This window comes from Macrobrachium nipponense, chromosome 16 (assembly GCF_015104395.2).
Source record: "Macrobrachium nipponense isolate FS-2020 chromosome 16, ASM1510439v2, whole genome shotgun sequence".
In the NCBI taxonomy this organism is placed as follows: domain Eukaryota; kingdom Metazoa; phylum Arthropoda; class Malacostraca; order Decapoda; family Palaemonidae; genus Macrobrachium; species Macrobrachium nipponense.
The window spans coordinates 3,066,098-3,082,917 of NC_087209.1; the positions used below are offsets into that span (position 1 = coordinate 3,066,098).

The following is a 16,820-nucleotide window of genomic DNA, read 5'->3' on the forward strand; positions in this document are numbered from 1 at the left end:
TTTACTTTTATTTTTTCCATTTTTGTACATAGTAATTTGTAAAATTCTCTATACTTAAGGGGACCACCTCCCGGTCGGGGGGCCAGATAGGGAGGGTTTGGGGTCGGAAAACCATTTTTTCTTTTTTTGGCTATTTGTGTTGCTAAGGGTACTGGCTTGCCAGACACAAAAGATTATAGCTGAATTCGTATTACAAAAGGCCTAAAAATGCAATATATGTATATGAGCCAAAATGTTCATTTACGTAAAAAAGTCAAATAGCATACTCATTTATTCAATATAACTTTTTCTTACAGTGCTATATTACTGGCTTGCCAGACACAAAAGATTATAGCTGAATTAGTATTCCAAAAGGCCTAAAATTGCGATTTTCTACAGGTATATATGAGCCAAAATGTTCATTTACGTAAAGTCAAATATCATACTCATTTATTCAATATAACATTTTCTTACAGTGCTATATTACATTGTCGTATGATAGCATTTCCCGATGGATATGGCAATGCTTAGAAGAGCTGAAGCTGCTGAAGAATCCCGCAGACAGATTCAGTTGCCCACAAGAATTGAAAGGCGAAGCATACATAACTTAGTGCTCTTGATTTTTTTGTAATTTTACGTAATTCTTTGTGGTATTGTTTATTATAAACTGTAACCATGCCTCGTAGAAAGCATCAGAGACAACGTAAATTACTGTCAGAGACAATGAAAATGGTACATGAAGAAACAAAGGTCCAAAGAATGGAGCCAGTTTTATTGGGGTTTAGGTGAATAAATATAGTACATGGTAACTTTCAAATGCGTTTTTCTCGAAACTTTGTTTTTCGGCTATAAAGGTCCATTTAAACCCTTATTACTTTGCCAATTTTTAACCAATTTCAAAAATTTTGGGCTCAAATGATTTGTAGATAAATTCTGCATAATTATCATTATATACATTTTTGAAATTTTTTGAATATTCAGTTTGAGCTTATGTTTTTGTTCAACTTTTGTGAAAAATTTTTTCACAAATTTGGTGTAAGTATTAGGTCAAAATGCAAAAAGAAAAAGGTATTTTTTTTACAATTCTGTATAATGTTTTCTATAGAGTATACTTTCAGCTTTAAATTGATGTGTTTATTTTGAAAATTGGTTAAAAATTAAGAGAGCCTTAGGGTTTTAAAAAAGGCCAAAAATTTTTGGTTCTGAAAGGAGAAAAATATTAATTTAAAAAAAACTAATAATCAGATCAGGCTGAAACTTACTGGGGAACCTTTTCATAATGGTTTATATACGCTGTAAAAAAATGGAGTGTATAGCAGGAAAAAAAATTATCCCTACCCTATGGGGTGGAGGTGGTCCCCTTAAGTGGAGAATCTAGGTGTTGATACAAAGGTGCTCATCACCAAGTAATGAACAAGGTTCCTGCAGCTTTTTCTGATCCCTCTGCTTGGAGGCATTGTGAAACTGCCCAAACCTGGTTAGTTGATCTTTGGCTACTTGTGCTTTGTTAGCATAAATTCCTTGAACATTCAAAATTCAGTGTTGCCCGATGCCATGTTATCTGATTTCAAATGGTATTGTTAATTTTGTTTCTAGAATAAGGACTAATACCCTAAGATATTTAATGGGAATCAACCTGGCTACAAACAGCCTAAAAGGCCATTCAATACTAATGGAGTAGCTCATAAATCCTTTGGTTTACTAACACCATTAGCAATGAATAACGTAGCTTAAGATGTAAAAAATGATCAATATTTAATTCACATTTATTTAAAAAATTTTAGTTTAATGTAACCAGCATTTGTAATAAACACCATTGAAATTTTATCTACAAAAATATTACAAATTGAATGTAAATTGCATTGAGGTAAATTAAGTAAAATTCTCTAAAAAAAAAAAAAAAAAAAAAAAAAAAGTACCAGCTTGTGTACTTAAAATTTCTGGATTGCTGTGCAGTTAAAGCTATTAAAAATACCAGAATCTACTGTGAATACAACATGAAAGAACAAATTATTAGTCATAAGATATAATTACTTTCTGGGTGAAATCAATGAGACCATCCAGTCAATTTGCCATACCATGATAATAGCAGATATCGCACACATGCATGTAAAAATTTAATTTTTATTAATTTACACCTCCCAGAGTAATGCATGAAAACTCAGCACAAATGCTGTGGGAAGTTCTATAACTTTCATTAGGTAGTTAAACCAATCTACTCAATACAGTAACAGACAGCAGTTAGTAACAGACAGCAGTATTCATTATTAAGTAACAAAACTTAGTTTCCAAATCACTTTGGCAATAACAAACTGTAGTTTCTTTCAAATTAAAATCCAACTGAATTACTACATAAAAAATTACAACATAAAATGGACAGGAAATAGTTTTTCAGAACAATTAGTTTTAGCCATTATAAACTCTGAGCTGTGAAGATCATAAAATATGGCACTGAAGTAAGAGACTGCTTCAGTTCTACAAACCCCTTGCATTAAAATAAGTCATTTATCCTTTCCATTATTTCTCCTAATCCTGTATCAGGGAAAACCTCGCCCTGTTAACTTTAGATGCCATTCGTAGTTATCCTGAGACCTAATATTTGTGAAGACACTTGACAGAAAACAACTGGTTTGGAGGAGCAAAGATAAATAACCAGCATGGTTGAGCTTTGCTTGATGCGATGTCAGACGCACCGGTACAGCAGAAAGATCCTGACTTTCCCAGTTTTTGATGACACAACGAAAACAGTTCGTAGAACTCCTACAGTGTGAACGGGGCTTGAGTTGCAACATGCATGACAGTAGCAGAATCAACAAGAGACATTTGATTCGTAAGGCGAGTCCACACAGTCGATGTCCGACGGACAAACATGACCACATGCGAAGCAGGATGACATCATAAGCGTTGAAATGATGGAAGTAGACCTGGAAACAAACTTTTTTACCAGATGAGGTTGTATACCACTGTTTTTGCACCGATTTTCAAGTAAGAGTGTGGACAATGACCACCTGTACCATACAGACGCTAGCAATGACCACCTGTCATTGCTAGCGTCTGTATGGTACAGGTGGTCATTGTCCACACACTTACTTGAAAATCGGTGTTGCCAGCAGCCATCACCTTCGAACATTGTCTGCCGGTCTTTGCCTTATGAGCATAGCAAAAACAGTGGTATACAACCTCATCTGGTAAAAACGTTTGTTTCCAGGTCTACTTCCATCATTTCAACGCTTATGATGTCATCCTGCTTCACATGATGGTCATGTTTGTCCGTCGGACATTGACTGTGTGGACTCGCATCAGGTGAGAGAGAGAGAGAAATAAGTCTTGGCCTGCCAACGAGTTCGATTCTTGGGCATTCCATTGAGGTGTGAGAGATGTGTATTTCTGGTGATAGAAGTTCACTCTCGACATGTTTCGGAAGTCACATAAAGCCGTTGGTCCCGTTGCTGAATGACCACTGGTTCCATGCAACGTAAAAACACCATACGAAGAGAAAAAAAAATTGCACTATGCAGCATGGTAATTGCTGTATTATGTGAGAACAAGGGGGTGACAAGAAAGGAATGGTGCAAGGACTAATTGCAAAAACTAGGTGTAAGGGGAAGCCATGCAACAATTTTATATGAATTGCAAATTGGTTACGAATCAAATTCACAAACTACATGCGGATAGACCCAAATACCTTCTACGACTTATTGGAGAAGGTAAAACGTTTTATAACGAAGCTGGGCACCTGTATGAGAGAGAGCATTTCACTCGAAGCGCACACAGTTTGTCTGCAATCATTCCTGTTATGTGCCGACCCATCTATGATGTGCTTAAGGATCCCTACTTAAAGGTAAGCAATGCTTATTTGTGATAAGTTAAACAGTTGTAAAAAATACATGCATAATGTGAAGATCAGGCCTACTATTGAGCAGATAGACATGAGCTTAATAATATACATTATAGTTCTTGTTTAATGCCTGAAGTTCCAACACTATGAACATGGGTAGTGCCCGGTACATTGTTAATTGGTAACAATGGTTGTCTGTCATACATTGTTCGACAATGTGGACGCACCTTTATAAAGGCGAGTTTATATTTTCAGAATAATTAATTATCCCTTTCCAAAATGAGTTTCAAAATAATACATGATAGCAAGGAATAACAATGAGCCAACAGGATGTCTGCTGAACAAAAAACTCATCTGCAGTGTCACAGTGAAAGAATGTGTAACTTGGTCTTGGGGATAGTTCAACCTTGTTTTTTTTTTTTAACAATGTTAAACACTTCCTAAACAGACCTAAAACAAAAAATCACTATTGTCACAAACCTAATTAACATACATACTTGCTAGAGGAATACTCAAAATATTCTAACATCACAGACCAAAATAGTAACCATCAACTATGGTTCACAGTTTACCTGCTATAATTTGGCAGTAAACTAACTTTACATTCAGCAAATAGTGCCTTCAGTAACTAAAAAATATATTAAGGCTGATACTGTCAAAACTGCAATGACATTTTGCTCTATAGAACATAGAAAAATAAACATTAATGCAAATATTCATTGTACATCTTGAAGCACCAAGGACAAAAAATGAATGGACTCTACTCCTCTTTAAGCTTTGTTTTATGAACCATGTAACCTGCTAAAAGTGCACCAACTCCTGCAGAGAGAGTTCCCATGACTCCAGGCCCATAGACACTAATCTCTTGGGTTACTCCAGCAATAAGTGGTGTTACCATTCGAGCTATAGAAGCTATGCTCTGGCCAAACCCAGTCACAGAACCAACCTGTTGGTATAGAGTTAGTGTTGAAACAATAATTCTCTAACTACACTAGAGTACTGTATTTGATCATTCGCAAGCTTTTCATTAAATGTGATACTGTATTACAATATGTTCATTCAACAAATTCATTTCTAATGCATATTCTGCATCCTATAAATCTGTTATATATAAAGCAAAAAATTCAGTATAATCACAAAGTTGTCTTACTTTTGATGGATCACAACGACCTATAGTGATTGCTGAACTGCTGACTCTTATGACTGCAGTGCTTATGCACAAGGGGATCAAGCATGCAAGCAGGACAGTGAGAGATGGTGCTATGGTAAGACCAATTAGAGCCACAGTCAGTAAAATAGAACTATGATAAAGTTCTTTCTGGGAATCTTTATAGAACTTGGACACTCTACCCGTAAAGAATCCAGCAACTGCGCTGATAATCCCCTGTGGAATAGAACAGAAAATTATTATACTCAGTACCAAGAGAAACATATGTCTAAGACTAGTATTAAAATAATAAAAGAGTATATACTAACAAAAACTCCAAATCAAAAATAATTTTCCAAATGTCTGTGATGCTCTATATTAAAATGACAAATTTTTTATCTATTTGTATTTTTCATAGCTAACAAACCTGAGTTCTTAACAATAGGATAATCTTCAATCACCAGGTGGAAACTGGTTAAAACAAGAAAAGATTGTATAGAAAGGAATATGTGGCATCTGGAAACTCTTGTATATGAGGTGGAAGCTGGTCACATACTGGGCTTAGTACCTCGTGATGTGTCAGTCTTACTTTGACCGCCCAGGAGAGTAGTCTCACTTTTGTGCTCTCCTTCCCAAGCCAGTTTCTTTGTTAGCCCGTGATTTATTTGTGCTTTGCTTTCAGAGTGAGTGTGTGCCTGCTTACCTTTTACCATGGATTCCACCAAGAGTTCTAGGCCCAGTCAATGCATAAATGAGTGACATGGTTAAGAGCATGTGAGAATAGTTTTTTTGTAATTGTTGCATGTAAGTGACCATCTGAGAAGACAGTACAGCAATTAAAATATGGAACACAGGTTCATATTATGAAAAACTCTCCAAGGGTAGTACAAGTTTTATGCTACAGATGTACTGTATGATAAAATAAGCTGCAATCATTCTTAACAACTGTTTCTTTGTCCCTTATTTATAAAATGTAAAAAGCAAAGGTATTTCTGTGCAATTATACATAAAGGAGGTAATGTATGTGATGAGGAAACAAGTTGGAAAAATACTTTTTCCAAGAGATTTTTTATCCAAACCTATCATTCATACTATGCCCATTGACAACCATGATGCTACTTTCCTGGTCATATAATTACTGGGTTTGTGATAAAAACCAAAATATGAAATATTTTCAACGCATACAACAAAAACGTTTAGACAACATAAAACAGAGGCTAGTTACAAGCTAAACCTAAAAAAATAAAGCTAAAGAAATTAGTAAAATTCCAAAATACAAAATACATGTAAGCAAAACTGGTCCTCATAAATTTCAAGACCACACTTTAGGAACTGTTATAATAATATATCAAGTTATTCTAACGCTTTCATTTCTTGGAAAAAACTGTAAGGCTGCTTCCATGGTTAATATCTATAGTATTCAATCTTGTGGAAAAGACTACTGTGATTTTCTAAGATCTCAAAATTCACTGAAAAAAATTCATAATTACTCCATATACATACAACCAAGTCCATACTATTTTTCTAGCTTACCTGAAAAGATATTAAATATCCAATAACCTTCGGGCTGACACCAAAATTTTGATCAATTAGGAGAGAAAAATTTGATCTGTACACCAAGGATGAAAAACTCAAGAAGAACCTAATAAGGAAAATATCACCAAAGATTTTCCACTCGATGTCTTTCATAAAAGCAAACATCTGTTTCAGGTTCTCCCCTTCTGATGTTTCCTTTGAAGACGTTATTGGTTTAGGAGATATATCAGGGATGAATATCCAGTAGATCACTGAAACAGAAACAAAGTACGTATGAAAAGCAGCATCACTTGGAAACTGGATTTTAAGAATCAGCATGTCTTTACTTAAATTCTAAGGATTCAAAGTATGTATAGTAAAACTTCATAATTTGTGCCTATTGTAATCTCTGTACACTTGATATTATTCAAAGTACGTACATAATGTATATTAGTAGTTATAGAATAGGGAGGGGAAAACCCAGAGGAGGGGAGGGGGTGGTGAAGAACCAAAAGTATTATACTGGAGAAACAATGAGCCAAGTTGTTGACAAAGGTTCATGAATCCAGGACTCTCCTAACACTTAACATTAGACAAGATACAATACTGAGGTAAGATTCACAATAGAATCCGAGGTATAAAACATCTAATGTATTAAAAACACATACGTACAAAAACTCCGAGCTTTCATCCAATTACTGCGGACTTGTTTACAAAAAATACTGTTTCGCAGATTTGAACCTTTATATAAAAATCAAGTTTAAACAAGATCTCTCAGAACTATAATTACATACTTGGTATTTATAAACATATCAGTGACAAAATGGTTACTTACATGCTTCACCTGATGGTGAACTATATAAGTCATCCTTGTTATAAATCTCAAAAATCAATTCTTAAACCAAATGGCAATCTAAGAATGGTACTACAATTTTTTATGCACTGTAACTTTATATAGAAATAGATTCAAAACAGATTCAGTTCTATAATTATTATGTAAGTCTCACTACAATCTTCTTCATACACCCTGTTCTTTTTTGCTTTACATTCTGTGACATATCTCCATTCATCCTAGCAACATCCACTACAGTCAAACACATATACGTATAAGAATTAACATTACCCACACAATTAACTGCTCCCATTCCTCCACTATCCAGATTGACATTTGTTTGCCATCTTCCTGGTTCCCACTTAGCCTTAACTTTGTTCACATTTACTCACACCGTTCTCCTCCTGCACACACTTTAAAACTCTTTCACCATTTACTGCAGTTTTAATTTACTATCCCCAATCAATATTGTATCTTCTGCACCAATTAATATCGTATCTTCTACAAACATCCACTCCACATTTCACTCATGACTCACCGTCTTTTTTCAAACTCTGCATCTGTATCATATTGTTAGTATTTAATTTCTTGTATCACTCCTTCTGTGATATTTTTACAAAGTTATGGAAACAAACCATACCCTTGCCTCAGACCCACTTTTACACCATGCCAATATAAAAACTTTTAATTGGTCTCAACCATTTATCTTTTATACCACACATTCTCAACACACTCAACATTGTCTACCAATTATATTTTAAGTTTATTCTATGTCAATGTATACCACATACAGCTTTTCCCAATTATTTTCAAACTTCTCATAACACTGTTTGATAACAACGCTTGATTCACACACCCTCTTCATAGTCTGAACCCACACCATTCTCCTAATAATCCTTTTATTTGCCTTGTTTTGTCAAACAAATTCTTACTATACATCTCAATATACATAATAATGTTATGCACCTACAGTATAATGCTTCAGTAACTTCTAACCTTTTAATAATGGAATCATTATTCTCTAGTCCTAATATACTCAGATAAGCCTTATTAATCATTCCCTTAACAGAATTCCACATGTATTCTCAAACTTACACATATTATTTTTACTTTTATTAATTAGTTCTGCTGAAATTCCATCTTCCACCTTCCACAAATTTTCAAAATAGTCTTACTCCACTGACCCAAACATTATCTCTCCAATCGCATTTTTATGTCGAGATCAATCTTAATTATTATATCAGTGTAAATCATCTCTTACTATGACACAAAGGGAAAAATCTATAATTCATGGTTCGGTCAGCTTAGCATTATATTTTGCCATGGATGGAGCCAATGGATTAAAGAATTTGTCCTTACAGTCCAAATAAACAATATACAACACATTCACTTACCAAAGTCTACTAGGAAAAATACTGCACCAAGGTTACAGACGATGGAGAAACCATCCTTTAGTTCTGACAAGTGTCCTGGAATGGGCAATGCAAAATTATCCATCTTCATGATGATTGCATTGCCTTATTTTATAACTTCTTATAGTTAACAGTTTACACTACATTTTCATAAATTGGAAAAGAATACAAGTTCAACAAAAACTGTAACAGCCTGAAAACAACAGCGTGGGTGTTGCAGTTAATCTGAGCAGATGCCACCTTGGAGAAGGAAGGCATTTTGATTCATTTACAGACATGCAGGATTTTGAGCTGTGATTGAGAAGTCAGTTAAAAGCCACGTAAATAGAAGGGAGATTATTAAACTGTTGGTAAACAAAAGTATTCAAATATTAAATAGAAACAAAATTTATGGCATGTACAAAAGATCTTTGACGCTATACAGGTACAGTAGAAATAGTATGGGTACTTTCCGAGAAAATGGGAGAGGTTTGGACAAGTGTGATTAAAAAATATTAAGATAAATAGCTAGAGTGAGTGGGACAAATATTTTACTACTGAGGAATCAAATAGATGTGGTATTCAGAATGTGGGATATACATTGAGATCCTTTGAAGATTGATAAAAAGAGAAAATCACAAGATACCAATCACAGGAAAGCTCCACAAAACTCCAAAAAAGAACTACAAAACAAAAGATGAACCTCTAGGAGGGAAGACAGCAGAGGGAATTAAAGAGTGACAGCAACTGAACTCGTAGATGGTAGGCAATACGTACTTCTACAGGTGTGATCTGCACAGCAGTTCAGACTTACAAGATATGAATAACTTGAAAACTACTTGTAAATTTACTTGCATGAAGGAAAACCTTCAGCAAAGTTACTAACAGAATCCAACAAAACTGACTGGCTATTCATAATGTAAAGTCCTCATTAAGGGTAGGTTTATCTGGGCCAACTACTTTAAAATAGTTGGAAGGAACAATATAACATGCAAACTGTATATGCAAATTATCTACACTAACCTAAATAAGCCTTCATAAAAGACATTCAATATGTTTTGATGATAAGTTTTAGAATCTTTTGATAATAAGTTTTAGCGATGATTTTTCTCTTGTAAAATAACCAATAAATCTAAATTTGACTCTGTGCTATATAACAACCACTGTAAAATGATATTCTTAAACTACAATAAAGTTTTGTACATACTTACCTGGCAGATATATACTTAGCTATAGTCTCCGACGTTCCCGACAGAATTTCAAATCTCGCGGCACACGCGACAGGTAGGTCAGGTGGTCTACCTTACCCGCCGCTGGGTGGCAGGTGTACGAACCAATCCCCCTTGCTTGTCAGATTTTTCTCTTCCACCTGTCTCCTGAGGGGAGGCTGGGTGGGCCATTAATCATATATATCTGCCAGGTAAGTATGTACAAAACTTTATTGTAGTTTAACAATATCATTTTTGTACATGAACTTCTCTGTCAGATATATACTTAGCTGATTGGCACCCTTGGTGGAGGGTAAGAGACAGCTAAATAATACAGGTAAGAAGGGAAACAACTAATGTTGTAGGATATAAAAACCTTGGTTCTCACCTTTTCAGGATGAAGACTTCATAGATACTGTCTCTGAGTCTGCATTGCCTGGAGAGCTACAGCTAGGACGTGACCTGTTGCTGAAAGACTCTCGGATCTACCACTGGGATATGTGATCCCCTTCTGTGGTAGAATCCAAGTCGGATCCTGTTAAAGAGACCTTGTCCGCTTACATAACAGATCCTTACCACTACCTCTGCAAGGAGCCAAAACCCACCAGACCACCTAACCAAAATACAAAGGGTTAATACTACGACAAAAAGAGGTGCCTCCTGCAACCTCTTTCAGACAACCAAAAACACAAATACAAAATATAGGGTAACATATCAAAAATTTAAACAGGATAAGTTTCAGCTCCCTGCCCCAGCACTGAATCCGCCGATACGAAAGGACCCAAGGCGAAGCATTTATCATACGTGATTTTTACATCATGTAGGTAGTGGTTTGCAAAAACCGACTGGCATCTCCAAAAAGTCGCCTCTATCAAGTTCTGCACAGACATATTTTTCTTGAATGCAAGTGAAGTTGCAATGGCTCTCACCTCGTGAGCTTTCACTTTCAGTAGTTTAAAATGCTCTTCCTTGCAGGCAACATGTGCCTCTGTAATAAGACTTCTCAGGAAGAAGGAAAGAGCATTCTTCGACATGGGCCGAGTGGGGTCCTTTACGGAGCACCAAAGCACATCTTGATTAGCCTTAAGTTGCTCCTTCCTCTTAAGGTAATACTTCATAATTCTCATAGGGCAAAGAGTTCTTTCAGGCTCTTCCCCTCCCTACCAGTACCAGAAAAGATAAACCACGAACTTCAAAGCTCCTGGGCCAAGGACGTGATGGGTTTTCATTTTTTGCAAGAAACCCTGGCAGAAACGAACACACCATAGAATCTTCCTTAAACCCGACATTGCCCTCAATAGCTTGGAGCTCACTCACCTCTTAGCTGTAGCTAGGGCCATAAGGAAGAGAGCCTTCTTCGTCAGGTCCTTGAAAGAGGCTGAGCCAGGAGGTTCGAATCTAGACAATCCAAGGAATTGTAGAACTACATCTAGATTCCAGTTCGGTACAACATGAGAACGTTTAATGGTTTCAAATGATCTAATAAGATCATGCAGGTCCTTATCATCGGAGATATTTAAGCCTCTATGCCGAAATACCGCCACCAACATACTGCGGTATCCCTTAATAGTTGACACAACAAGATGACACTCTTCTTTGAGAAAAATTAGGAAATCCGCAATTTGGGTCACAGAGGTACTGGAAGAGGATATGTTCTTCCTCTTGCACCATCGTCTGAAGACATCCCACTTTGACTGGTATACACGCAAGGTGGAAGGTCTCCTCGCTCTTGCGATTGCTTTAGCAGCTGTTGCTGAAAAGCCTTTCGCTCTGACCAGACTTTGGACAGTCTGAAGCCAGTCAGACTGAGAGCGAGGAGATTTTTGTGGTACCTGTCGAAATGGGGCTGTCTGAGTAGATCGCTCCTTAGCGGGAGCAATTTTGGAAGGTCCACTAACCATTCCAGTACCTCTGTGAACCATTCTTGGGCCGGCCAAAAGGGAGCGATTAAGATCATTCTCGTTGAATCGGACTCTACGAATTTCTTGAAAGTTAGCCCCAGGATCTTGAAAGGGGGAAACGCGTAGACGTCGAGTCCGGTCCAGTCTAGTAGAAGAGCATCTATTGCTAATGCCTCTGGATCCGATATCGGAGAGCAGTAAGGATCCAGTCTCTTGTTTTTCGACGTGGCAAAGAGGTCTATGTGTGGCCTGCCCCACAACTTCCACAGGCTCTGGCATACATCCAAATGAAGGGTCCACTCTGTGGGAAGGACCTGATCTTTCCTGCTGAGGAGATCTGCTCTTACATTCCTTTCTCCCTGCACGAACCTGGTGAGAAGCTTGATTCCCCTTTCTTCTGCTCACAGAAGAAGGTCTCTTGCTGTCTCGTACAGGGAGAAGGAATGCGTCCCCCCTGTTTTCTGATATATGCCAGAGCTGTAGTGTTGTCCGCGTTGACCTGCACTACCGATCTTCTGACTTTGGGCTCGAAAGCTTTCAGAGCCAACCACACAGCCATCAACTTCTTTCTGTTGATGTGCCAGGCTACCTGGTCCCCCACCCAGGTACCTGACACCTCGTTGGTTCCCAGAGTCGCCCCCCACCCCGTGTCCGACGCGTCGGAGAACAACACTAGGTTGGGGGTCTGGGATTGAAGAGACAGTCCCTTCGCAAAGAGGTTGGGATCTGTCCACCATATGAGATGTTTCTTGACTTCCTGGGATAACGACAGGGAGAACGTCAAATCCTGAGAACGACGACTCCAATTCCGATGAAGAAAGAATTGGAGCGGTCTCAGGTGCAACCTTCCTAGGGAATCGAATTGCTCCAGCGAGGAGAGCGTCCCCAGCAGACTCATCCACTCCCTTGCTGTGCATACTTCTTTCCCTAAGAAGGTTGTTACTCTCTCGAATCCTCGGGCTATCCTTTCCTGAGAGGGAAAAGCCCGAAAACTCAGAGAGTTCATCTGTATCCCGAGATACACACTCTTGTTCGGGAATTAGCGACGACTTCTTGAAATTGACGAGAAGTCCCAACGCCTTCGTCAATTCTAGTGTTACTTGCAAGTCCTTCAAACAACGATCTTCTGAATTGGCCCTTATCAGCCAATCGTCGAGGTACATGGATATCCTCACCCCTTTCAAATGAAGCCATTGAGCTACGTTTCTCAAGATCCCCGTGAATACTTGAGGGGCCGTCGAGAGGCCGAAACACAGAGCCCTGAACTGAAAAATTTTCCCCCCCATCATGAGTCTGAGAAACTTCCTCGAGGAAGGATGGATCGGTACATGGAAGTAAGCGTCCAGCAAATCCAAGGAAACCATCTAGTCCCTTGGACGAAGTGCTGCCAGCACTGATGAAGGTGTTTCCATCGTGAACTTCTTCTTTTCTACGAAGAAGTTCAGGGCGCTTACATCCAACACTGGTCTCCATCCCCCTGAGGACTTCGGAACTAGGAAAAGGTGGTTGTAGAAGCCTGATGAACGATGGTCTGTCACTAGTTCGATAGCCTCCTTCTCCAGCATCTGTTCTACTGCTAGATGGAGAGCTTGATTCATGATGGGGTCTCTGTACCTGGCCGTCAACTCCCTTGGGGTGGTCGTCAAGGGAGGTCTTGTGACGAAAGGGATGAGGTAACCTCTCCTCAAAATTGAAAGGGTCCAAGGATCCGCACCTTTCTGGGCCCAGACTTCCGCAAATCCTAAGAGTCTGGCGCCCACCGTTGTTTGAAGGACTTGCAAGTTATTTGGGGGCTTTGACTGACTTGGCGAAAGTCTTACCTCTTCTTGAAGGCCTACGACCTCTAAACGTAGAGGTTCTGGAGGAAGAAGCCCCTCGAAAGGGTTCTCGAGCACTTGACTTCTCCTTATTAGCCTTGGTAGGGAAGGAAGGGCGAGGTTTTCTTGCCGACTGGGCCAAAAGGTCCTGGGTGGCTTTAGCCGAAAGTGATCTAGAAATGTCCTGAACTAGATGTTTAGGGAACAACTGAGCGGACAGAGGAGCAAACAGCAAAGAAGACCTCTGGGCGTGGGAGACAGACTTCGTTAAAAAAGAACAATAAACGGACCTCTTCTTCACGATCCCGGCCCCATACAGGGAGGCGATTTCACTCGCTCCGTCTCTTACAGACTTGTCCATACAAGACAAAACACACATGAGATCCTCCGGAGGAAAAGACTCTGGCACTTCAATCTTCTTGGCCAGGACTCCCAACGTCCAATCAAGGAAGCTAAAGACCTCAAGCACTCTGAACATGCCTTTCAGCATGTGGTCTACTTCATTCATTGCCCAAGTCATCCTTGCAGAGTTAAGGGCAGCTCTCCTCGTGGAATCTACCAGCGCTGAAAAATCCGAATCAGCCGAAGACGGTAGACCCAATCCCAAGGACTCTCCTGTTTCGTACCAGAAACCAGCGCGTCCTGATAACTTCGAAGGAGGGAAAGCAAACATCGTTTTCCCTGCTTCTTCTTTGGAAGCCATCCATGAACCAAAACTCCTCAGTGCCTTCTTCATCAAAAGAGTTGGCTTCATCCTCACACAAGAAGAACTCTTCGCTGTCTTCGCCGTTGAAAAAAATGAGTGAGGAGAAGGAGGAGCCGTAGGAGTAAGGGAATCCCCAAATACTTGCAAGAGCAGCTCTGTCAGCTTCTTGTAAGAAGACACAGCAGCAGAAGTGTTCGGTTCCTCATCAGAACCGTCTAGTACGTCTTGTCGAGGAGAACGCAGAAGATCCTTAGGTGACAAAGGGATCCTAGTACGAGCTGAGCGAGAGGTTGGAGAGCGCCCTCTCAAAGAAGAGCTCAAATCCACAGGAGAATGATGAGAAGATCTGGATTGTCTACAATGAGACTCCCTTTTCGAGGTAGACGGAATCTCAGCTGAAGGAGAGGTAGGGCTCCTACCCCGAGAAGACCTGGAAACATCCACAGGACGCTTACAAGGAGGTGAGCGCCTACCAGACTCTGTGCGCCTATCCTGAGGCGAGCGGCTGCCAGGAGAAGAGCGCCTATCGGGAGCAGAGCGCTTGCGCGGCTCTCTATTCTTGTCCAGTTGAGCACGATCAACGGAAGTTCGACTGGAAGGAGAAAAGCGCCTACTAGGAGAAGGCTGCTTGCGAGACTCTTGACCTCTTACAAGAGGATAACAATCAGGAGAAGGGCGCTTCAAAGCTAACGAACGCCTATCTGGAGAAGGGCCCTTGCGAGGTTCTTGGTGCCTACCAAGAGACGAATGGTCAGGAGTAGTGCGTCTAGAAGAGGGAGAGCGCCTACACGGAGAAGGGCGCTTGAAAGACTCTTGTTGTCTGCCCCGAGGAGAATAATCAGGAGTAGGACGCCTTAAAAGCGACGAGCGCCTACTAGGAGATCGACGTGCAGTAGGCTCTTGGCGCCTGCCTTGCGGGGAGCGACTAACAGCTGGAAGCCTATCAGGCGCACGGCTCCTACCAGACTCTTGACGTCTGTAGGGAGAGAAGTGACGATCAGGAGAAAAACGTCTATCCGAAACTCGAGGAGAGCGACATCCGGAAGAAGAACGCCTACTTGTAGAAGGGCGCCTTCTAGGTTCTTGAGGCTGCTGAGGAGAAGTCCCACGCGAGGGAGTCGAAGAAATAGCGTGATGTGCAGGCGCAGAGTGCTTACCAGAAGCGGGAATCCAATCTGGAGAAAAAACTTCTTTCTCCATAGAGCGTCCGACCGATGTTTGGCGCCTTGAAGCCGAAAGAGAGCCAGGAGAGCGGGGGCGCTCATGTGAGCCCCTACCTTCATACGAAAACTCCCCATATGAAGGAGACCGCCTAAAAAGAGGAAAACGATCCTCTGAAGAGCGGCGCCTAGATCTCTTGATCGGAAGAGAAACGTCTTTCTTCCTACGCGATCTAAAGGCTAGAGAGTCTGCCAGCGCTGTGATCTGAGCCTGAAGTCCCGCAAGTACTCTAGCAGGCGAATCTTCTTCATTCAACACCTTACATTCACTACAAGGGTTAGCAAAAGAACATTCATTCCCCCTGCATTTCATGCAAACCGTGTGAGGGTCAACCGAAGCTTTCGGCAACCTCACCTTACATCCTTCAATCACACAAACCCTAAACAAAACAGAAGTTTTAGCTACTGAATCTAGGTCAGACACTGTTAAAGAAAATCCAAATCAAAATCAAAACGGTCCACAATTAGCGTATGCCAAGCCAAACAGAGCGAATACGTCACCAAAAGAAGTCCAAATTAACTCCAGGCAAGCGAGAATCGAAAAACTATCAAGAGGAACTGACAACAGTTGTTATCGTTCCCGCGACAGAAAAAAATCTGACAAGCAAGGGGGATTGGTTCGTACACCCGCCACCCAGCGGCGGGTAAGGTAGACCACCTGACCTACCTGTCGCGTGTGCCGCGAGATTTGAAATTCTGTCGGGAACGTCGGAGACTATAGCTAAGTATATATCTGACAGGGAAGTTCATGTACAAAAGTGCAGATTAATTAAATGTGGTGGAAAAAACACTTGAAGAATAAGATGATATCACCTACTAATGCTACATATCATACATAGCCCTTTTTAAGTCAATAAGATATACATAAGACCAATACATATTTTGTTCCATTTGCAAGTAATAAACTTTAAAATCACTAAATAATAGTATGTATTCAGAGAATTTGGCAAATGCTCCTCAAAGAGTTCAATACAAAAGTTAATACTGCATTTGGTACGGACATTTTCTAAAAAGAGCCTTAACAATGAGATTCTATGACAGAAATCATTAGCCTTACAAAAGTGGAGCAGTAAAACAAGTGTCTTACCTCCTAACATGGGCCCAACAATAAACCCCATACTAGAAGTAGCGTTAAAGATCCCAAACACACGGGATCTGTCTTCAGGTGGGGTGACATCTGCTAAAACTGCTCTACACAATGTCTGGCTGTGTTTAAATACTCCTGGGAGAGAAAATTGATGAAAATTCATTACAAACAACAGTAAA

The 16,820-nt window shown here is 39.9% G+C and overlaps 1 protein-coding gene across 5 annotated transcripts in view; it reads right to left on the reverse strand.

The window, feature by feature from the left end:
- Positions 1 to 3,223: 3,223 nt before the first annotated feature.
- Positions 3,224 to 16,820, reverse strand: part of LOC135195525 (major facilitator superfamily domain-containing protein 9-like) — a 45,209-nt gene continuing 31,612 nt past the window's right edge. For all 5 annotated transcript variants that reach the window (XM_064221771.1, XM_064221768.1, XM_064221769.1 and 2 more), the window contains 5 exons: positions 16,642 to 16,776; positions 8,706 to 8,780; positions 6,498 to 6,751; positions 4,968 to 5,201; positions 3,224 to 4,763 (listed from right to left, as the gene is read on the reverse strand). In XM_064221771.1, coding sequence (XP_064077841.1) covers positions 4,578 to 4,763; positions 4,968 to 5,201; positions 6,498 to 6,751; positions 8,706 to 8,780; positions 16,642 to 16,776 — 884 coding nt within the window. In that variant the 3' untranslated portion in view covers positions 3,224 to 4,577. The remainder of the gene's footprint in view (positions 4,764 to 4,967; positions 5,202 to 6,497; positions 6,752 to 8,705; positions 8,781 to 16,641; positions 16,777 to 16,820) is intronic.